Source organism: Vombatus ursinus, unplaced genomic scaffold, assembly GCF_900497805.2.
Source record: "Vombatus ursinus unplaced genomic scaffold, bare-nosed wombat genome assembly UNPS02014773.1, whole genome shotgun sequence".
In the NCBI taxonomy this organism is placed as follows: domain Eukaryota; kingdom Metazoa; phylum Chordata; class Mammalia; order Diprotodontia; family Vombatidae; genus Vombatus; species Vombatus ursinus.
The window spans coordinates 42350440-42375035 of NW_020954551.1; the positions used below are offsets into that span (position 1 = coordinate 42350440).

Genomic DNA, 24596 nt, shown 5'->3' on the forward strand with positions numbered 1-24596 from the left:
CTAAGGGATGCTACAGTTTGATGGAGGAATATTTGGGAATGGAACATTTTAAATGTTGATTAGGAAATTAGATAGGGCTAACCTAAACTGAAGGCTTGATTTTAAAGACAGACCATTTAATCAAACACACAGAAATCATTTATTATTCTTGCAAAACACCACTTTTTGAAGATCCAAAGTTAAAGCCACTGGATAGTCTTACATTTACTAGAAGGTACCAAGATTTAGCAAAATGTCTAGTAATAACCTATCACAGAATACTCCAGATAAGGGACTGTTGAGAGTTGTCTGACTCATAGAGACACAGATCTTGGAGTTGGAAGGATTTCCGATTTCAAGTTGGAAGAGACATTAGAAATCATTGTTTAGCTCATCCCCCTCCCATTTTAAAGAGGATAAAACATCTTCAGAGAGGTTCAGTGATTTCCCCCAAGGTTTAGGATTTGAACCCGGGTCCTCTCACTGAAAAGCCAATGCTTTCATCACACTGCCATGCTTCTTTTTTTTAGTTGTTATTCAAACCTATGCTTTCATCACCATTGCAGAGCTCTTGGTGAAGAAACTTCCTTTACTAATGCAGACCAGCAACTCTTCTGCAATTTATCATCTTAAAGAGATGTCTGAGAAATCGACAAGTTAAGTGGCTTGCCCAGTGTCATACAAACAACATGCTTTGGAGATAGAATTTGAGCCCAGGTCAACCTGACTTAGGGTTCAGCCCTCCAGTTATACACCATGCTGACTTCTCATTTTTCCTTAGAGGAATCCTAAAGATCATCTAACCCAAGCTCCCATTCCACACAGGAATCCCACCTTGTAACATTCCTGACAGCATCTGGCCTCAACTTGAATACTTCTAGTGATGGGGAGGTCATTACCCATTGGAGTAGCCTTTTTCATTATTGGGTCACTGTAATCATTAGGGGTAGCTAGGTGGTACAGTGGATAGCGTGCTGGGCCTGGAGTCAGGAAGACTCATCTTTGTGAATTCAAAGCTGGCCTCAGACACTTACTAGCTGTGTGACCCTGGGCAAGTCACTTAACCCTGTTTGCCTTAGTTTCCTCATCTGTAAAATGAGAAGGAAATGGCAAATCACTCCACTCCAGTATCTTTGCCAAGTGTGGGGTCATGAAGAGTTGAACATGACTAACAACCGAACAACAACAAAACCATTACAGAGAAATGTCTCATACTGAGCAAAAATCTGATCTCCTGTAATAGCTACTGATTAATCCTAGTTCTAACCTCTTGCATTGATCCCTTTAACTCCTTTAAGATAGCTACCATGTGGTCCCCTAAGTCTTCTCTGTTCCTGGCCAAACACCACTGCCCTCTTTGTGCCATCGCTCCTCCTTTGGAGGCCTGAACAGCTCCTTTACCACTGAGGCCAATGCTAAAAGTCAGCTGTCCATCACAGTGAATGGTTCCTGACATTTTACTAAAGATACAGAAATAAACAGCTGATGGAGCCCCGGCGTAACCCCAGAGGACAGAGAGAAATCAGCTGCTTGGTCAGTGGACAGCTACTCACACCCTCCAGCCAAGGTTTCCAGCTGTAGTCAGTTGCCTAAAATTGTTCTGGGAATTTATATGGTACCAAGTGAGGTGTTATCGTCTTCCTTTTTCCTAATTCTTTTTCTTTTATTTTTTGTCAGGCAACTGGGGTTAAGTGACTTGCCCAGAGTCCCATAGCTAGTAAGTATTATGTGTCTGAGGTTAGATTTGAACTCAGGTCCTCCTGACTCTAGGGCCGGTGCTGTGTCCTCCGTGCCACCTAGCTGCCCCCTTGTTCCTAATTCTTGACCTTAGAATCCCAGAATCAAACAAACCTCAATTTCTGAATCCCAAGTTGGCAAAGGACATTCATGAAAATGACCACCAAGCTACAGGGTTGTGGGACAGGGAGGCCTGGGTTTTAATCCTGCCTCTTTCATTAACTGGCTGTGTGACTGTGGGCAAGCCATTTCCTCTTTTTGAAACTCAGTTTCCTTATTTCTAAAATGAGGTTAGAGTAGATGACCTTGTGGTCTTTTCTAGCCGTAAGAATCTATGTTCTACCAGCCTGACTTGAGGAGCTCAGAGAACCTTAGCAATTTTTCCAGGGTCACAGAGAAACACTCCAAATCCAGTGTTATGGATAGAGTACTGGATTTGGAGTCAGGAAGACTTGGGTTCAAATCGCAGTTCTGATACTTTCTCTGTGACCATGGGTAAATCACTCAAGCTCTCAGCTCCTCAAATAAGGCTGCTTAGTGGTGCAGTGGATGGATGCCAGATCTGCAATTAGGAAGACCTAAACTCAAATCCAGCCATAGATATGTAGTAGCTATGTGACACTGGGCAAGTCACTCAACCTTTGCCTGCCTTTATTTCCTCATCTGTGAAATGGGGATGATGATAACAGAACCTACCTCCCAAGATTATTGTGAGGATCAAATGAGACAGTATTTGTAAAGTGCTTTGCAAACTTTAAAGAGCAATGTAAATGCTAGCTGTTATTATTAGGTTATATATATGCAAAGGGCTTTTCAAACCATAAGGCTCTGAATAAATGGAAACTGTCACTATTCTCCAGCCTGATCCAGCCCTTGCTCGGAGCACATCAGTTTGTTGGGCTCAGGGAGCAGCTGAATTCAAGTCTGGCTCCCATCTATTTTATCAAAGTCAATAAGGGAAGGGCTCTGGGGGAAAAACATCAAAAGGGGGTAGGTGACTACATTGACAGACACTCTATTCCCATGGAGTAAAATAATGGAACTCAATTCACATAAGCTGTCTTCCTCTCCCCCACCCTCCAATCAGCCACCCCCATACAATGCAGTGCATGCCGAGAGATGTTCTCATGGGCTTCGGATTGTGGGGTTTTTTTGTTGTTGTTGTTTTTTAAGCAACAAAGAATTTTTAGCTGCAGCAAACAGACAAATCTTTTGTGTGGATTATAAAATGCTAGTGATGGATGTTTTTAAGATCAAAATGGCTAAGAAAAACAGTCTTTATTAGAAAGGTAATGATCCTTGCAAGGAGGGAGTTTCTGCAGAAAGCTGTGTGGGAGGGAAGGGGTTAGCTTTAGCTGTTGGATGGCTTAGTTCTCAGTATTTCCAGTTTTTCACAGTCTTAGCAGAAGCCTTTCTGAAGGGATTGGGCAGTGACCAAGGGCGCCTGAACCCAGGTCTTTGGAAAATACTTTGTGGACTGGTGTGTGGGGAATGATGGAGAAAGATCTATTATGTGTGGCTGGAAACTGGTCCCCGATTGTGTTAAGAAGATAGGGGGCACTTGTTCTTTTTCACTGGGACCAGAAGGAGGGAGGGAGAAATTCTAGATGGAAAACGAAGTAAGCAAAAGTTATTGACTTGTAACTACAACTTGCATACATATAACTCACCATATGGCCTGCCTGTCGTGAATATAAACTAGTAAAAATGCTCTTGGAGGGCATCCCAAAGATATTTATAGAGGGCAGAAAGCTGGTTCTGGAAGAGGAATATATTTGACATGTAAATAATGGATGTCCCTAGGACTCAGAAACTGTCTTATCGTAGCTACTACCAGAGAGCTTAGAGTCTCAGCTAAAATATTTCAGCTTTGAAACAAATCAGTGGGTCTGATCTTAAAGCACTTGGATATATATTGATTGCTTGAGGAGGGAAGAAGCCTTCTCCTTCAAAAGCAGCCCTCCTCCAGTAAAGTTGACCAGGGTCACCCAGAACAATTTCATGGGTTCCCAAAGGGAGGAATTGAGTCATTTATCCCACTCATATCATTCAGTAAGTAGCCTGTAAGCTCCTTGAGAGCAGGAACTGTTTGTTGTTTGTATATGTAATGTGCCCAATTCAAGATCCTTGTACATGACAGGTGGTTACGAGATTTATGGTGAGAAATAAGGTGAATTCTAAAGAGTGCCCCTGTAAACAGAATGCTTAATCCAGGGTCCTAACCTACCTTTCTTGCATTTTATGAAATGTCAGAGCTGGCAGGGAACTTAAAGCACAAAAAAACCTGCACCAGAGGGGACTTCAGGACATAAAATGTTAAAGCTAGAAGGGACCTTGGAATACAGAACATTGGAGCTGGAAAGGGCCTTAAAACAGAGTGTTATTGGAGGTGGGAGGGACCTCAGAGCACAGGATGTTAGAGTAATATTAGAAAAGACTTTGGAGTTCATCTGGTCCAAACTTCATGTTTTACAGATTGGAAAACTGAAGCCTTCAGGGATGAACGTTTACCTAGCCTCATATCTTGCACCTTAAACGTAGAGTTTGATTTTGAAATGACCTCGTGGAACATTGTTTATTCACGAACAGTAAGCTGTTCTCTGGAATCACTATTTTGATTCTCACCCACTTTTAACGCTTATTGTTGTTGTTATTCAGTTGTGTCTGAGTCTTTATGACCCCATTTGGGGTTCTCTTGGCAAAGATACTGGAGTGGCTTTGCCATTTCCTTCTCCAGCTCATTTTACAGATGAGGAAACCGAGGCAAACAGGCTTAAATGACTTGCTCAGGGTCACACAGCTAGTAATTGTCAGAAGTTATATTTGAACTCACAAAGAAGAGTCTTCCTGACTCTAGGCCCTGCACTCTACCCACTATGCCACCTAGCTGCCCCTTTAACACCTGTGGAGACACACAAATATGTCTGCCAAGGTTTTCACTGAGCCCAGGTAGGTGGGCAGCTATCAGAACAAGAAAGATCATAACACTTGGTTGGATTCCTTGGGTCTGTTGCAAGGTAGTTTGCCAAAGAGTTCCCAAAAGATCCCACTTTGGACATTCAAATGACAAAGCAAAATCTAGTTACAAAGAGATTTCTAAACATCGCTCTCCTATTTGAAATGTCCTCACATCCTGTTTGAGAATCTTGCTTCACTGTAGCGAATTGGAGAAACATGTTTTCCACTTGTCATTTCTATGGTCTTTGGGAAGTCCATCTGTAGTCAGGTGGTTTGCTTAGGGAAACAGTGATGAGCTCTTACCCGAATGAGCCATATCATGACCTGGTGTTCCAGCTGAAAACTCTGGCTGTCAGGCTTTCTCTGGAATATGCTCCTTTTCATGTCTTTGTTCACTTCAAAGCTAATCAGAGAATGTTCAAGGGAGACACAAAATTGACAGCCTACTGGCTCATCATCTAAGCTAGTGAACGAAAAAGAGGAATGTACTAAACAAAGAAGAGCCTGGGCCAGTCTTGGTCCTAATCCTACTCAGGCACTGCTTTCATGCATATTCACAACTGGGGAATTCATCAAGACCTCTGAACCAATGACACCATTTACCTGGCCAGTCAGAAAGCTGGAGCAGTATGAAGCAGTGGCAAAGAGAGAGAGAGGGATAGATGGAGAGATGGCAGGACCTGCCTGCCACACTAATGCTGTAATTTTACTTTCAACATCACCATCATCATCATCATTAGCAGCAGCATCACCACCACCACCACCATCTTCATCATCACTATCCTCCTCCTCCTTCTCCTCCTCCTCTTCCTCCAGATTTTGAAAGTGCTTTTTGAAAGTTTACAAAGCTCTTTCCTTGCAACAGCACCCCCATGAGTTAGAGTTGTTGAAGGAATGCTGAATTTGGAAAGGAAGTAGGTTCTGATTCTGTATCTATTAGATGAACTTCCCACCTCTAAATCCATAATCCTCTAATAACCCAGGGCTCCTTCAGCTCAAAATCCCATGAAGCTAAGAATTCATGGAGTCAGAGGATGTACGTTTGAATCCTTATGAATTTTCCTCTCTCTCGGTCTCACTTTCCTCATCTTTCAAATGAAGAGATTATTAGGTGACTAATGAGGTCTCTTCTGGTTCTAAATCTGATGATCCTCTTAGCCTCATTTTACAAGTGAGGAAACTGAGGCTTAGAGAAAGAAGTAATTTGCCCTGGGTCAAGCAGCTAATAAACGCCAGAGCAGGGACATAAACTCAAGATTCCTGACTCTGAGTCCAAAGGTCTTCCAACAACACCACACTGACACTTTGGCTTGCCTCAAAAAGCCCTGGATTTCATTCCACTGGATATTGTTGTTGTTGTTTGGTCATGTTGGACTCTCCATGACCCCATTTGGGGTTTTCTTGACAAAGATGCTGGAGAGGTTTGCCATTTCCTCATTTTATAGATGAGGAAACGAGGTAAACAGGCTTACATGACTTGCTCAGGGTCACACAGCTCGTAAGTATCTGAGACCAGATTTGAACTCAGGAAGATGAGTCTTCCTGACTCCAGGCCCAGCACTCCATCCACTGAGCCACCAGACGCCCCTTAACATCACTTGATGTTAAAGGGAAGTAAAATCCAGATGTCAACCCTTTTAATGCAAGACTACTACAATTCTTTCATTTTCTTCTTTCTATCTCACCCATATTTATTTTTAGGTGCAGAAATAAACAACTTTTAGTCTACACCTGGATGCTTCCTCCCCAAGAGATTTTTCTTTGTTGTGCTATTGGTGCTGTTGCTAAGATAATTGGTTTTAATAGGGATTTTTCATCCAAGGAACAGCTATTACTATGAACATCCCCAGGTGGGGCTCCTTTCTTCCAAACTACAGACATAGTCAAGGTAGTCAAGTCATGTAGATAGGACTATATCTTTTCCCATAAATCTAATCTAGGAGATTAAATAACTTCAAAGTGGATTGGATAGGGCTGTGCTTAGACTGAAAATGATCAGAAATATTTACAGGATTAAATTGAGTCATGTTTCAAGCTCACAGCACTACAGTTCTTCAAGATTTACAGAAGGTGCTTTCTGAACAGTGGTCAGTTAGATGAACAGTGTTAATACTCTATCCTCCATTTTACATATGAGGAGATTGAGGCTAAGACAAGTGAAATGACTTGGTTTGCCCATGATCACCCAGGCCAGGAATCGTGATTTGAGCCCATGTCTAGATTCCAAGTCTAGCATTCTTGAAGCCTAGAATTGAATGCTCACTAAAGAAGGGGGCAGATCAATTCAATGGCATTCCATAGCAAAGTTGAGGCTCAATGGGGCTGAACCACCTGGAAGTTAGAGCTGGAAAGAAACTCAGAGATCATCTAGTCCAATCCTCGCCATTTTACAATGGAGGAAATAAGCCTGAAGAAATAAAGTGATTTGTCCAAGGTCACCCAGTAACAGACCCAGAACCCAAATCTAGGTCTTCTGACCTTAAACCTAGAGGTCTTTTCATTCTGGAAAGTGGTAACATTGCCTCACGTATCTACACTAGCTCATTATGCTCTCCTAGAATGACAGACTACACACTATTTTGTTCTATGAATGTATTCTATGGGGTTAATCATATACACCTGTAGTAAAAATGTGATTTGTAGTCTTCTGCCATAAAACATAAGTTTCTTCTCAGTTCCAGGCACAGAGTAAACACTTAATATATGCTTGCTGAATGCCTTTCTTCCTGTTACTTTCCATCTGTTCTATAGCTATTTTGCATATCTCTATTTATGTACATAGGATTATAGATGGAAAGGCCATCTAGTCCAAAATACTCATTTACCCATGAGGAAACTTAGGCCCCGGGAGGTTAAGTGATTTGCTCAGGTTCACACAGGTAGTGAGAATCAGAGGTGGGATCTGAACCCAGGTCCTCTGACTCAAGAATCAGTGCTCTTTCTGTTGTACATACGTGTTTCCCCCATTAATAACTAATAATAATAATAATGATTATGATGATGATGATAGCTAAAATTTATATGGCACCAATTATTTGCCAGGGGCTTTACAATTACTATCTCATTCGACCCTCACAATAACGCTGGGAGGTACGTGATATTACTATTCTTCTTTTACAAATGAGGAAACTGAGGTAAACAGAGTCAGGTTCACACAACTAGAAAGTGCCTGAGGCTGGATTTGAATTCAGGTCTTTCTGAATCTAGGCACCACCTACCTGTCCCGGGATATAAGCTCTTTGAGAGCTTTTTCTTTGTACCCCAGCACTTAGCAACGTTCCTGGCACATAGCAAGCAAATGAGGATTTGATTGGCAAAGCCAACTAACAGGTCAGAGGTAGATGGGTGATTGTCTACCCTAATCTATTATCATTATCAATAACCAACAAGATACCTTCATTAAAGATTTCCAGAGAAGCTCACCTCAGTCTTATTTCGGGAAATCACACTGGAGTCGATGGATCCTAGGGACAGGTTGGGGAGAACAAGGTTGAGAACTTTAGCAGCAAGGACCTAGGTGGGAAGAAACAAGTCAGAGTGAGGAAACAGTGGGATTGTGGCAGGAACAAACATCCCCAGAGTGACAGTTTACAGTAAATTGTGGAAAATGCCACCAAAACTGAACATCTGCCAAGTTCACGTCCTGAGATTGAACACTCCGCGAGCAATGTTCTCGAGGGCTTGGCGCGTTCTAATTCACACAGCTGCGAACCAGCGTTGGCTCTTGGCCACTGTGGGTGAGCTGAGGAGAAGCTTTTGCCTGACTTGCTGCAATTACACACACACACACACACACACACACACACACACACACACACACACATCAGCTCCTTGCTAAATTTATTTTCCGTGGTTGCCCTTCCCACAGTCATTCAGTGATTCTACAACCATGCCTGGTTCCTTTGGCTGCACTCTTGATGAGAAGCAATTTCCCGTGGGAGCCTGGCCACAAAGAGTAAAAGGTACATGACCCTGATTTGAGGAATCGATTGGCTATGGGTCACCCAAGACCACTCAGAATCAGATACCCATAGACTGTGAGAGCTGGAAGGGATCACCCAGTCAAACCACCACCTCATTTTATAGATGGGAAAGCTGAGATTTAGAGAGAAAGAGGAAGTGACTTATCCAAAGTCTTACTGCTAACATACAGATTTCATTGGAAAATCTTGGCCCAGGAAGAGATAACCTTTTCCCCCTCTAAATATACAGCTTCACAGACTTAGAGATAGCAGACTTTAATGGTCATCTAGTTCTAATCCTCTCATTTTACAGATTAGGAAACTGAGGGTCAGTGCAGGGAAGTGGCTTGTCTGAAGTCACCCAAGTAAAGAGTAGTACAGTGAGTCATCAAACCCAGATCTTCTCTGGCTCCAAATCCTATGCTTTTTTCTCCATCACTCCATTTCTGCCTCCAATAACCTCATTTCACACATGAGGAGCTAGGAGTCAGAACAAAGAAGCTGTAGAACACATTGGACTTCGTCCAGTCCCATGCTCTTTCTCCCAAGTCTTCTGAATCCCTCATCTAAGTCACACCTAGTCTGAGCATCTCTGATCTTGGGACAGTGTTCTTCTAATCAGAAAGTGGTGAAGTTATTTTTCTGTCATTTCAGTTGTGTCCAACTCTTCACGACCCCATTTAGGATTTTCCTGGAAAGATACTGGTTTGCCATTTCCTTCTCCAACTTATTTACAGATGAGGAAACTGAGGCAAATAGAGTTAAGTGACTTGCCCAGGGTCATACAACTAGTGAGTGTCTGAGGCCAGATTTGAACTCAGGAAGATGAGTTTTTCTGACTCCAGGCTCAGCGCTCTATGCATTATGGTGCCCCCTAGACAAGGCAAACATCTCACTGCTGGCACTTGTTCTTTTACTGCCCTTTACTTTCCTCTTGTTTTAGGAGGGTGAAGAAGCACCCTGTTTCTAGATCAATTTTGTACAAATTTTCAGACAGAGGTTGTGTTAAGCTCTGGAGAATTTCTAGGCTCTTGGGTATGAAAGGTGCTATTTCAAAAGTGAACTGTGACAAAAGGAAGCTGCTTTGCTGAAATTAGAACAGCTCTAAAGGAGGGGAGTGAAGGAGGAACAGTGAAATTCTTTGCAAATGTCACCAGCCCCCCTTCCTGGAGGCAACCTGCTGTCCTCACTAAACCAGGGAACCTTTCCCCAATCAGGGACTCCAGGGGCACCTAGGGAGAAATCAAAAATTATTCATGGCTGAAATCTGAATCTATTTCCAGCATTTTCTGCTTGAAATGAGCCTGCATATTTATTCATGAAAAGACATTGTGGTGTAGGAGACAACACACTGGCCTTGAAATTAGGACACATGGGTCTATGTCCAGTTGGACCATCAGCCTGGTAGCTGGAACTGTAGCCCTCCCTCATCCCTACCCCTGCATCTCACATCCCATTTAGAGCCATCAGTACCCATCAACCAATAAAACAAAGTAGAATGAGAAGTTTAAGACATGGATTTTTTTTGCCACCACCTGATTTCCTTTGGATTCTAGGCACACAGATACTGGTAAGATGCATCCAGAAATATGTACTTACCTATATACTTGTACCTAGGCATAAACAATTCTCAACTGTTCCTTCCTTTTTTAAGACCAAAATGTTTGGTAAAGAAAAGCACCAAAGAACAGTGTCATCTTCCCAAAGGATAGTAAATATATGTGAGTGGACAAAGATGATAATGATAACAAATCTTAAAGTGATGCTTAGCTTCTGCTAAGGTTCAGAAGTGAAGCTGCCCAAACCAAACTCCACCTGGCTTGTGAGAGTAAATGGGAAAGTGAGCAGGGATATGAGAATGATGGCTAGAGAAATGTTTCTACTCCCACGAAATTGACTTACTCCCTTGTATTCCTCTTATTTTATGTGCAGAGAAAATTGAAAACGGGAAAATTTCCACACCACTGGATTTTTTTAAAGGAAGAGATCTTCATAGAAAAGAAAAGAAGCTAATTTCCTTAACAGAGATGCTACCATCTAATTCTTTATTATAGCAAAATTAATCATGGGAGGTCTCTGTCCTCTGTGGTGAGGATTTATGAATCCTCATCCCCTAAGATTTATTAGGCACTGAACACCCCCACAGCTAGGTGGGACATTCCAAGCTCCTTATGGGTGCTCTGACTAGATCTGCTTTCAATGGTCCATTACGTTCTTGAGCACAAACACAAGGGATAATTGTGATAATGCATCACTTGTAGTACTGCAGGAGAGGGTGGATGGGTCACTGAATCCATTTAAGTACTATATCTTTTGAAAAAGCCACATGGGTAAGTCATTTGCTGTCTTTCCAAGGTGGTTAGTGTGAGCCAATTCCTGGGGGTGAGGGGTGGGAGTGGGGGTGGGGAACTGCTGAAAGGATTCTGGGCTACTTCCTTGAGAATGAGGTCATAACAGTGAAACTGCAAACATAGCTCTTACAGTTGAAGACTGGGGGAAATGCTGGTGTCATAGCAACAAGAACTGCATAGTCAATTACATATGTATATGAGAGCTAGCATCCCTCCATGACTGCAATGTGAATGAAGAGGTTACAGCATTTGTTAGGGGTCTTTCCAGGCAGGGCATTGGGCTGCACATTTCACATGTCACAACAAATAAGAGGAAGGGAGGAAAGAAGCATTTATTAAGCTCCTATTATGTGTTAGGCATCATGCTTTACAAATATTCTCTCACTTTGTCCTCACAACAATCTTAGGAGATAGATGCTATTATGATCCCCATTTTACAAGTGAGGAAACTGAGGCAGACAGAGGTGCCCAAGGTCACATAGCTAATAAGTGTCTGAGGCTGCGTTTGAACTCAGGTCTTCCTAACTCCAGGCCCAGTGTTCTATCAACTGGGCCTTCTGCTGCCTCATGATAATAAGAAATAGTGCTTACCCTCAGAAGAACTCTAGTTTTCAGAGGGAGAACTTAGCCCTAGAGTAGGAGTGTTTTTGTCAAATGCAAAAGGTATTCCCTTCCCTTATTTTCTGTCACTATTTAAGACTTTTATTCTCATCGTGTTTTATCTGTTTCATTATCATCACATTCCAGGTAGAAAGAAAATGGCTGCAAGAAGAGGGGAGGGAGATTTAAGCAGAATGAGTGGAAGATGCTGGGAGTCCCAGAATGAGAGAAGAGATCAAGGTGGGGGCAAAAGGTCCCGAGAGGTGAAGAGGGCAGTAAGGTGGGATACCAAGAGGCAGGGGCAAGAAACGGACACCACCGACATCGTTGGTCAGTTTTCCAACAGACACCCTGCAAAAGACGAAGTGAATTGTAATCAGATGTGGCTGCAATGAACCCAGTGGCTTTTGCCGCTGCTCCTCCAAAATCATCTGCTTCTGGCTCATCACTTCCCAAATGCAACAGCTGTCCCCCCAGGGTCTCAGCTGCAGAATGAAAGAAGAAGGAAGCGAGACAGGGAAGAGAATGATAGAAGGTTGTTGGTGGTGAAGCTCACCCAAATAATGTATGGACTCCAATGGGCTGCTTTGGCTGTTACCGAATGCAATATTCCTTTCAAGTCTTGCAACGATTCCTGGAATAGTTGTGGAGAAATCCCAAAAAGCCAAGTTCAGCAAGTGGCCAGCACCATGGATAGGTATCCATAAGACCAGCTAACGGTCTAATACAGAGAAATAATAAGGAAGGCTAAACATCTTCCTGATTATATTTGTTCATTTCTAGCACTGATTCACTCTACTTATTAATAATGTAGACGACATAAGGACTGATGTTGAAAGTGTCGAGATCATTCAGAGCAGTGGCTTCAGGGGGAAATGTTGGACTCCTGTCATTACGCCCAATGAGACCACATCCAGAAGAATTTAAATGTTTTTGTTTCCTTCCAATTTGTGCATAAAAGGACTGTCACCCATGGAAGAAGCAAAAATTTCCACAAGCTGCAGAACACGTGACTGAGTAAACTAATCCAGTTTTCTGATTAGTGAGAAGTTCCAGCATGGCGGGGAGCCCTTATACATGTTGGAGAAAAAGAGGGCTGGAATAATAATTCGACGGCATCCTAACTTGTTCCTGATATCAGTGAAGCTCCTGACACTCCAGGTACTATAGACATTCACAAAGGCCTATTGATCCAAAAGGTTTTAATAGCTCCCTGAGATCATTTTTAAACCTCTGATGGTTGAAAGGCTTGACATGAGAAAAGGTAATTACAATAACTATAATTCTAAATGGAGTGGATAGGAACAAATGGACAAACTACAAAAGTGGCTATAGGAAGCTCAGGATTTCAAAGTATCAAAGGATTCTGCAGCCTTGAACAGCCATAGCATCACGTATCCTGCTATATTAGAGGACAGTCGAAATATCTCTGAATTGGAAGGGGCCTTAGAGATTATTTAATTCCACCCAGGAAACTGAATCCAGCAAGAGAGATGATCAGACATTGGATTCTAGACATGCAAAGAATTGACCCTCTAGACACAGAAAGTCGGTGCTAGAAGGTTCCTTGAGAAGTCATCAGGAAGATGTGGGATGTGCTTGATGCCTTCAAAATTTTGAAGAGCCGCCATGTAAATAAAAAATTAAATTTGATCTCTGCTTGGCCCCAGAGGATGGAACTAGGAGCAGTGGGTGAAATTTGCAAAGAGGCAAATTTAAGAAAAGCAAAACAAAGCACAACATTTCCTAACAATTAGAGCCATTCCACAGTAGGATGGAGGAGGGAGAGGTAGTGGGTTCTCCCTAACTGGAGGTCTTTATGCAGGGCTGGATGGAGTTCTTCTTCAGAGGCAGTTGGGTGAGATCGCCTAAGAGATCTCTTCCAACTTTGTGATTCTATGATAGAATGTCAGAACTGAAAGAAACATTAGAATGTAGAATTTCAGAGCACAACAGAGCCAGAAGACCATACGTTTTAGATTGTAAAGATATTGAAAGAGATTGTAAAACAGAGTATCTGAGTGGGAAGGATTTCAGAACATGTAACGTCAGGGTAGAAAGAGGCATTTGAATGTAGAATGTCAGAGCTAAGGGGTCCTTCAGAATCATCTGGTCATACCCTCTCATTTGATAGATGAGGAAATTGAGGCCCAGAGATTTTCTTAGGATCCCATAACCAATTAATGGTAGGGTCAGAATTAGGACCCAGGTTTCCTGACTCAGTCCACTGACCTTTCCATTGGCATTCTTCCTGAATAGAATGGATCACCAGATGGCCAAGTTATATAAGAAGCCAAAGTACACCATGGATTCAAAGCAACAGTTATCCATTAAGTATGTAGGCCTCAGGACAGGTTTATGCTAGAAAAAGGGTCCCGCTGCATTCCCTAGAAAACCAAGTTGAAGAAAAGAAAATAGAAGAACTGTGAAAACTATATCTAAATCTTGACTGAGCAGGATAAATTCTTAGCAAAATCACATTCAAATAGCCCTCATGGTCTGGAAAACTAGGTTCTAAGTGATAAAACAGGCTCATGAAAGTCAGAGGTAAAAATACATTTCATATGTCTCAATCAGTTGCACAAAGAGGCTGCCAAAGATGAAAGGTCATGGTCACAGCTGGCCCACTGAGATTACTGTGTCTAAATTCACTGGAAAAGCATCATAGATTGGCAAAGCTCTTGGGTGAAGGCCAATCAGAGGCACAGATCTCAGTGGAGAAGCAACAGAGATGACTGTTCTAGATAGAGTCAAAGGGAGTGTAAGTGGGGGAAAGAGAAGATGGTTCTGATGAACACGAGGGTATAATGAGATGTGTGGTCCCTGCTACCTTTAGGAGACATGAGGATGTTGCTTTGATGGGGGCTTTCAGAGAGTGAACCTGCTTTGTCAAAAAAGCTCATTGGCCCAATCTATCAGAAGAGTGCTGGCTCACTGATCCTGAGATCAGGTTTTAAAACTAAGGTATGAAGGAAGAAACTTTAGCTGGTTATTCCCTAGCTTTCAGGCTGACCACCTAGACTGCTCTGGCAAGATGGGAAAGATTTAACAAAGACAAGGGAGAGACTTTTCCTAAGAATGATGAGAAGGCTCAAAGCCATGAGACTCAGTTGAAGGAACGAAGGATGTTGACTAGAGAAGAGAAGACTAAAATCTTCAGAGTCTACATTCAGAGACACTGCTGTTAGCTCATGAGAAGATATGGTGAGGAAACTGATGGGGAGTTCAAAATCCTCTGGACCAGCCTTCTCCGAGGGCTCTCCTTCCCCACCTCCAAGCAGTTCTTTCTCAAGGGATTTGGCTGAACACCACGCTTATTCCAACCTTTTGAATGAATCCAGTTCCAGCTAGTTTTGTAATTTATATATAATTCTTGGGGGATGGTCAAGTTTCCTTGGACTATACAAAACTTGTTTCTTGTTTGAAGGACATTTTTGCCCTTAGGTTAAATTGATTGATTAACTGAGACATGTTCTTACCTTTTTAAGGTAAGTCAGAGGACAAAGATAGAGACAAGGAGTGGAAATCACTGTGAGGCAGATCAATATAAAGAACTTATTGGAGCTGTCTGACAATGAAATGAGCGTCCTCAGGAGATGGCTGTTCCTCTATCACTGATACTTGGGGATTTTGTGGAAGGGATTCATGAATAAGGCAAGGAATTGGATTCCTTGAGGACCCTTCCAATTCTGCACTTCTCTTCTCCTTGAAGACCCTGAGAGAAAGAAGTGCATCCAGGGGTGTGTTAGTAAATGTTTAACAACCGGCTAAATGTATGCATGATACACCTTGAAATTTAATGTGTATTATTAACATTTTCTCTTTAAAATCCAGACAATCCACAAAACAATGAATCAAACTCAAGCTTTTATAATTTAGAAGGATCAAGGAGATGCAGCCTTCTCAGAGATGCATAAAATATATTGGTCTTCTATACTAAACATGGATGTATATTAAAGGGATTGAGTTATTATTCAGCCTATTTTTGATAGATGGAACTGGAGGTTGGATGGGCAAAGAATTGCTTTTTGTTGTTGCTGTTCGATTGTGTCCAACTCTTTGTGACCCCATTTGGGGTTTTCTTGGCAAAGATACTGTAGTGGTCTGCCATTTTCTTCTCTAGCTCATTTTACAGATGAGGAAACTGAGACAAACAGGGGTAAGTGATTTGTCCAGGGTCACACAGCTAGTAAGTGTCTGAGGCTGGATTTGAACTCAGGAAGATAAATCTTCCTGACTCCCTGCCAGGCACTCTCTCACTATGGCACCCCCTAGCAATTGCTTTACCGTTTGCTTAATGCTCTAACTGAGGTGATGTCAAACTCACATAGAAACAAGGTCATTAAACCTTACACAAGGATCTCTGCAGACCATATATTGTCTTAGAAAACCACATAAATGTTATCTATGTCCTGTTGTGTTTTTATCTATTTTGTTAAATATTTCTCAATTACATTTTAATCTGATTTGGGCAGCACTCGGGAATGTTACAGGAGTTAAGAGGCCCAGGAATCTGGGTTCTAGCTCTTCCATTAATCTAGCTCTTCCATTATCTAGCCGCGTGACAGTGAGCAGGCCACTGGGGCTTTCATTTCTGCTTCTACCAAATGAGGGGGATTAGGTGAGATCTTGAAGATACTTGGCAGCTCAAACCTTCTCTATCCTATGAAATGCTTCAGCATGGAAGGATTCAGCAGCCAAGACTGACAGATGTCTATATGATAAGCAGATAGTCTGTGAGTGAGACAAATGAATGAATAACAAAATCCCAGAGGTTTAATTCTCACAGTGAGTCAGAGCTAAGACTAGAACCCAGAGAGATATCATCCTGCCTCATTACTGATATTATCGCAATTAATGTATTAAAATGTATTTATTCCATCAATAAACCCTTAATGACTACCTATTTTGCCAGACTCTGTTCACAGAGCTACAAGGGACAAAAATAAGAGTACGCTGGTAAATGTTTAACAATCAGCTCCTTGGGGAAAAAATAGTATGTGCAACATGCTCTTAAATTTAATTTGCATTTAAACTTTTTCTCTATCACTTTCTTAAGTCTAGACAATCAACAAAACAATAAATCAAGGCCTGATTTGTAGTGTTGGCTGATTGCTGAGGTGTAAATTTAACAATTGAATCTTTTGAATCAAATTGGTATCGATGGTTTCAGCGTGCCTCAGGATGCAAATATGAATGAATGGGTCATGGTCCTTGGTCCTCAAGGCCTTCACAGTCTACTAATATAATATAATTCAATAAACATTTATTTTTTTTTAAATTTTTAGGCAATTGGGGTTAAGTGACTTGCCCAGGGTCACACAGCTATTAAGTGTCAAGTGTTTGGTCTGAGGCCGAATTTGAACTCAAGTCCTCCTCACTCCAGGGCCAGTGCTCTATCCACTGCGCCACCTAGCTGCCCCCTTAATGAACATTTATTAAGCACCTACTATGTACCAGGCACTGTTAAAAGTGCTGAGGATACAAAAAGAGGCAAAAGACAGTCCCTCCTTACAATCTAATGGCACTTACAAAACAGGTAAAAAAAAAGGTACTATGAGAATGGTAAGGAGGAAGAAATTACATTTGATTGAGGGAGATTGGGGAAGGCTTCATATTTAAACATAGGGAGGATTTGAATTGGCTGAGATAACAAATGAGGGGATCTGTCCCCAGTGGAAGGTCCTGTGTGAACAAAAACACAGAGACAACAGAGCAAAAGAAGGTCATTAGTCCAGTTTGGCTATAGTGAGTAGCCAATATAAACCCTGAGGATCCTTATTCCAACTCCCATGACTAGCCAGGTCCTCACAACTGGGCTGTTATCTCCCCTTCAGGGTTCTGTGGGTCCCCCAAGGAATCAAGGGTGATTCTCTAATGCCACTGACTCTAGGCCCCACCAAGGTGCCCCCTCCCAAGATTATCGGTTGAAAATCAATTTAGTCAGCCTGATTTAAGTAGCTTTTAAGGAAGGAGTATTTATTAAGGAAGTGCAATAAAAACTATGAGTACAAAACATTTGCCAAAAGTCTATGACAATTTCCCAAAAGTACCAAGGGCAGAGGAAAGTGAGCAGATGTGGCAAGGGGGAACTCAGAGCTCTGGACTGCTAGAACTATTGTCTCCCATCTGTGAGATGCTTAAGAAGGCTCCCTTCAGCCTGGCAGATCTGCACTCATCTTCCTTGAATCCTGATGCAGACGCTGCCGTTGGCTGATGTGAACATGTGGTGAGGAAACTGATGGGGAGTTCATAATCCTCTGGACCAGCCTTCTCCCAAGGACTCTTCTTCCCCACCTCCAAGCAGCTCTTTCTCAAGGGGTTTGGCTGAACACCACGCTTATTCCAACCTTTTGAATGAATCCAGTTCCAGTTAGTTTTGTAATTTATATATGACTCCTGGGGGATGGCCAAGTTTCCTTGGACTATACAAAATATGTTTCTTGTTTGAAGGACATTTTTGCCCTTAGGCTAAAGACTAATTGATTGATTGACTGAGACATATTCTTACCTAGTTAAGGTATTAAGGCTAAAATGAGATGGGGGTGTGGTTTGAACCCACCCTATCCTTCCAAAAGGCTCTACTAAATACAGCTGTGGAAAATAAAACTAGAATGGTATATTGGGGCCAAATCATTCCTAGCTAAGGATTCTGGACTTTACTCAGTAGGCAAGGGGTGCCATTGTAGGCTTCTGAGTCAGAGGTTAATTAGGGCAAACATTAACATTTAAGAAATGAATAATACCTATAAGAACCACTAGATTTTTAGGGTGAGAAAAATGATATCTTTTGGACCTCTGGGCTTTGAGTATACAAAAATTCTCATTTTGATGGAAGTACTATATAAATGTTTATTATTATTGTTACCACTTTGGCCATTTTTATAATTTCATCAGTACAGGAAGCTCCCAGTGATGGATTCCCTCTACCAATACAGGGTGACACTTCCTTTGTATCGTAAGAGTCTTCCACCTAGAATCCTGGGAGGTTAAGCTCGGGGTCCTATAGACACTACCTGTCAGAGGCTGGTTTTGAACCCAGGTCTTTCTCTCTATTTATCATGCCATGCCACTTTTTCAATCATCATCATCACCACCATTATCATTGTCATGATTAATAATAATAATAAGGCTAGCATATATGTGCATATAGCTATATCTATATTTTTTAAGGTACGCAAAGAGCTTTACAAACATCTCATTTGATTCTCACAAAAACTCTGTGAGGCAGGTGCTGTAATTACCCCCATTTTACAGGGGAAGAAACCAAGTCTTAGGCTTAAGTGCCTTATCAAGAATCATACAGCTGAGAAGTATCTGAAGAAGGACCTGAACCCAGATCTCCTTGACTTCAAGAGCACTTCAAGCACTGGCCACTACACCACACTGTCTTCAAATTGCATTACCTGTGACTGTGAAGGACAACAGTGCCTACATAAACTGAGAAGGATCTTGATGGAGCAACAGCAGACTAGAGCTGGAAGGGAGCTCAGAGAACATCAAGTCACTCTCATTTTATGTACAGGAAACTGAGACCTAAAGATGGGAAGTGACTGGTCCCAGGTCACACAAATCCCATCAATGTGCAATTATCAACATTTTTAACCTGGTACTAATATAAAGTACAATTATTATTATTTTTTTTTTTTAGGGATAGGCAATGGGGTGAGATGACTTGCCCAGGGTCACACAGCTAGTAAGTGTTATGTGTCTGAGACCGGATTTGAACTCAGGTGCTCCTGAATCCAGGGCCAGTGCTCTATCCACTGCACCACCTAGCTGCCCCTTAAAGTACATTTTTTGTAAGTCATTAGTGGTTCTTTTAAAATGGCGCAAAATTAAAAGGAAATATTCTTTCAGATAATATGATGATTGTTTTTGTTCTTTAATAAAAGTGTCAGATAATCTAGACTGTGTCCATTTTTTTCTTCTAGCCCCTTTCACTTGAACTGGAAAATCAAGATTTTACAGCATACAATTGATACCCTATATGCTAGAGTCTCATTCTAACACTAATTACTTTAGCACAGAACTCAATATAAGGCAGGTTTGCCTTTGGGCCTAGCCGATGACTGCAAGAGCTTAACATTACCACAAAGGCCTATGGTTAGACTCAGCCTTGCTAATCTGAAGGAACTAAGTGAACTCTTGATGCGTCTAGGTGAAGCAATGAATGGCTTGTTCTATTTAATTTCTGATTCTCCATTATCTGTAATTTTTTTTTACCTTTCTCAGAATATGCTGGAGGAACTTACTAATTCTCCATGGATCCTTTTTGAACATATCTATTAATTTTGTGGATGATTTTACAGATTTATTGATTTCCCTAACTTCTTGATATACTCACCCTATACCACACTTCCCACTGTTTGATTCTGTGCCTCCCATTCCCTGATTCTTCTCAACTCAAGATTACAAAAAATCTTGTTTTGCTCCACCTATGGAGAAACTCTTATTGTCTAGACCAGACTTGAAGTCTGTACTGGATTGTCTGATAAATCCATACATAATTAATAAACGAAATACACCATGGCATGCAGTCTTCAGAGTACTGGTAGATTATTCCTCCCACATCTGGACAAGAGACAGTCTTTGTCCACTTGGAGTTCCCTTTGTAGATAGTCAGAACAAACTCTTTTTGATGATTTCTGTTAAGCATATTGGTTGGCAGTTGTTGGTATCTTCTCTATTATTCTTTTTGGGCATTGACAAGAACTGAAAACTTTTTTTTGTGCTTTTCGTTGTCTTCCCCTGGCATGTCAGTCCCTTGACGATCTCACAATTGCATCTTCTCCATCATGGATCTCCTCCATATTGGATACTTCATCCAATAGAGTCACTTTCCCCAGCTTTATTATCCTCGGTGTCATTTCTACCTCCCCAACAAGCAAATCCGGGACTGTTACATTGGGGCAGAAGCTTGATTATCCTTAATGGTGAAAACACTTTGTCCCATGGATCTTTACAGACCTTTTCCATTTTTCTTCTATTTGCTGTCTTCAACTTCATCTTTAAATGCCCTTGGGATGGCTTTGTTTACTTTGATTGCTTGACAAGCTTTCTTTAAACTGAAGTAAGTCCATAAGGGCAGGGCCAATCTTTTGCTTTTCTTTGTATCTTTAACACTTAGCACAGTGCCTGGCACATGGTAGGCACTTAATAATGTTTACTGACTTGATTTTAGTAACTGTCCCTCACTACTTAACAAGATAATATTGATTATAACTCTCTGTTATCATTCTTCACAATTTTAAAAATAAGCTTACACTCTAAAATGGTACTGCCTTTGGCAGTCACCTCTCTCCATTTCCCAGGCAAGTCAAATGTTTGTTGATTAAGGCACTTTCTGAGCATTTCTGGTCCTCTTATGGTGACAGTAGATTTATAACAGTTTAGCTTGTGTAGAAGTACTGACCTTATCAGTGTCAATACCTTTTTTCTAGTCCATTTCCCAATTTTCATGGCCAATTACTTATTCAAATAGTTCAGAAACAAGCTGTTTCCATTATATGCCATATCTTTCCCCCGCTGTTATTATTTCTTCTTGATCGTTAGCTCCTTGAGGGCAGGGAATACCTTTTGCCTCTTTTTGTTTCCTCAGGGCTTGGCATGGTGCCTGACGCATTGTTGTTGTTCAGTCCTTTAGCTGTGTCTGACTCTTTTTGACTCCGTGGACCAGACTGTCCATGGGTTTTCTTGGCAAAGATACTGGAGTGGTTTGCTATCATCTTTTCCAGTGGATTAAGGCAAACAGAGATCAAGTAACTTGCTCAGGGTCACACATCAAGTGTCTGAGGCCAGATTTGAACTCAGGTCTTTCTGACTCCAGACCCAGTGTTCTATCCACTAAGCCATTTAGCTGCCATACCTGGCACATAACAGGTGTTTATTAAATGTTTACTGAATTGAATTTAATTGGTTTTGACTAATTCTGATCTTTGCCCTGACAATTTGGTGGCCTGACCATATATAGATAATTAATTCAGGGAAAATTCCTACATCAATAACAAATCCTTTGCTGTCTGTTAAAAAATAACTTATTTCATTTTTTGTGATATTATTTGATGTGTACCATGCCCAGAGTTTACCAATTCTTTTCTGACAGTTAATAGAAATTTATTATGCACCTACTATGTGCCAGGCATAGTGCTAAGCACTAGGGAGACAAAGAAAGGTAAAAGACAATTCCTGCCCTCAAGGAGCTTACAGTCTAATGTGGGAAACAACATATAAAAAGAAGTTGAAAAGCAGGGTGGGGTGGGAGATGGTCAGATGACCTGGAGTGGGTCCTCAAAGTGTTCATAACATAAAGGAATGAAGCTTCTATATAGTCTATATGCCTTTATTTGCTCTACTTTCTTCCTAAATCATGCTTTCTCACTTATTTCTTGACATCTTCACATTTTCCTACTTGCACTGAAGTTATGGAGTATCTCAATTCATATTGATTTAGTTTGGAAGTCTCATTCAATTCTTTGTAGAAATCCTTTGGTTCTTCATCCTTAACATAAGTATCTGCATATGTCTATGTACATATACACTTGCATATCTTTATATAACTAGATCTGTAATTTCATTGGTTTAAGAACTCTTGGTGAGAGTGGTGATTGCTCCATATAGCCTTAGATACATAGATAAGACATTTATTAAGTGCTTACTGCGTGCCAGGGTGTTGGAAGTTTAAGTAATGACTTTTCCATGGTCACATAGCTAGTACATGTCAGAAGCATGTCTTGAAGACAGGTGTTCCAGACCCCAAGGTCAGCAGCTGTTAATCCACTAGGACTCACTTGCCTCTTATGATACATGCTAAATTGAGGTGGGTAGGTGGCATAATGAATAGAATGCTGAATCTAGAGTCAGAAAGACCTTAATTCAAATGTGACTTCAGGCACTTACTAGTTATGTGACCCTGGGAAACTCACTGAAATTCTGTCTACCTTAGTTTCTTCAACTGCAAAATGGAGATAAGAGTAGCACCTACCTTCCAGGGTTGGTGTGAGAATCAAATGAGATAAAATTTCATAAAGCACTTAACACAATGCCTGGCACATAGTAGGCACTTGATAAATGTTTGTTTCCTTCTTCCTAAATAAGAAGTTTGGCGTTTGCACTTAACTTGTTAGTAAATGGTTCGCTGGGAGTCAATTCTATGAATAGTTAACAAAATTAATTAATCTAACCTAGTGCTTTTCTCCTTAAAAAAGAACAGGCATCAGAAAATAATTTTTCTTTAGTCTTTGAAAAACTTATTTCACCTTAGATATCCCAGGATCACAATGGCAGCAGTCGGTACTGTACAAATCTATAACTAGATATAAAATCAAAGCAAATGTGAGGTATAAAGATATTTTTGATGACTCCACGAACCTGCAATAAAGTAAGGTTTTACTGAACCAAATGTTCTTTTACCTTGAAAGTTGTTGCTGATTCTGGGCTGGCGACCACCAAAGGTGAAATTAACACCATGCCAGAAAAACTATTTGGTTTCTCGGAAGCAGTTAGGATGGCAATGGCTCCTCCCTGCAATGAGAAGTTAGACACCTTGAGCTGCTCATCTGTTTTAGGCAACAGGCGATGTTTCAAAGGGGTGACATTCATGACACTTCTAACTTAAATTATAGTGTTTGCCAAGAGCACCGAATGAAGGACATTACCTTTGAGTGGAAGCTGTGGAATGTTGGATAAACTAGGACTACAATTATTTTATTACAAACATTTTTCTCTGGGTTTTCCAAGAGCAAACATTTCAGAGAGATATAAATAAAATTCTTGCTTGTGGGCTGCAAGTTAAACAATAACACATTTACACTTCATTTCTAGCCCAAAGCTGGCATAAACCCAGTCAGGGCGGTGTGAGCTTTTTAGTAATCAGATCAGAAAAGGGTGGGTGCTTACATCGCTCGCTTGGTAAAGATCACAGAAGTTTAGTTCCCAAGGAAAACACTTGGTGAATTTCCTGCTACTAAAGGACCAATGCCCAATTTGTTTGATGAAATGGGAAGAGGATTCCAAGGGGCAGGCACTTGGTAATTGGCACAGGATTTTAAAGCATAGTGTACATTTATAACATGTCAAGGGCTTTCCACTGGTCCAAAGGTCTCCTTGGATCAAATCTGAAAACTTCCTACAAATGGTTCCTTTATTTCTAGTTCCCACTTCTACTGGGCAACTCCACAATGGCCAGATTAAAAACAATTGCCACATTTAATCCTCTCTTTATAATCAAGATACTTTTCCTTTCTGGTCTGTAGTGATCAGAAAGTATATCTGATTACTACTTGAGAGCCCTGGTGACTTGGTAGAACCAAAACTGTTTTTTAAAAAATGATCTGATTGTCCCCAAACAACCAAATCCTCCCGCCTCAATGAATATTTGCTGGCAATCTCACCTGCAGTTTCTGTGCTCGAGACAAATAAGCCAGACATTAAAATCCTCTCCTCCTTCCATGGTCTCCAGGGCTGTGAATCTGGCACTGACTTACAAGCATTAAACTCTCTGGGAACACAAACTACTCAGGATACAAAGAGAGCTGTCCAAGCCAGAAGGAGAGAATTTTGGGCAGGGAGGTAAGGCTCCTCCCTTTCTACTCCATTCCCTCAGCCATTTTGTTTCCCCATACAAGGTTACTGGAGTCTAGAGGCTCCTAGGAGCACTCAATCATAGATTTAGAGCTGAAAGGAGGCAGAGAGGCTATCTAGCTCCTTATCTTATAGATGAGGAAACTGGCATCTTCTGATGGTTAATTGACTTTCTCCTAGTTACAAAGGATTTGGATTTAGCTCCCCTGACTGCAAGTTCAACCCTCTTAATCCCTATCTCTAATCTAGCCTTAATCCCTATGCTGTGCTGGAGATAAGGGTAGCTATTATAAATTGTAAAATAACAGATATAATGCACTTTATGAACCCTAAAGGGCTCTATACTCTTCTACCTATCCATCTATCCATCCATCTATCACCATCATCATCATCATCATCATCATCATCATCATCATCATCATCATCA

General features: G+C 41.2%; 1 protein-coding gene across 3 annotated transcripts in view; it reads right to left on the bottom strand.

The window, feature by feature from the left end:
* MGLL (monoglyceride lipase) overlaps positions 1-24596 on the bottom strand; it is a 158677-nt gene that overhangs the window by 18117 nt on the left and 115964 nt on the right. For 2 of the 3 annotated variants that reach the window (XM_027863740.1, XM_027863739.1), the window contains exons 5-7: positions 23000-23110; positions 12144-12221; positions 8098-8187 (exon numbers count right to left, since the gene is read on the bottom strand). In XM_027863740.1, coding sequence (XP_027719541.1) covers positions 8098-8187; positions 12144-12221; positions 23000-23110 — 279 coding nt within the window. The remainder of the gene's footprint in view (positions 1-8097; positions 8188-12143; positions 12222-22999; positions 23111-24596) is intronic. The other variant, XM_027863741.1, reaches the window with a different exon arrangement.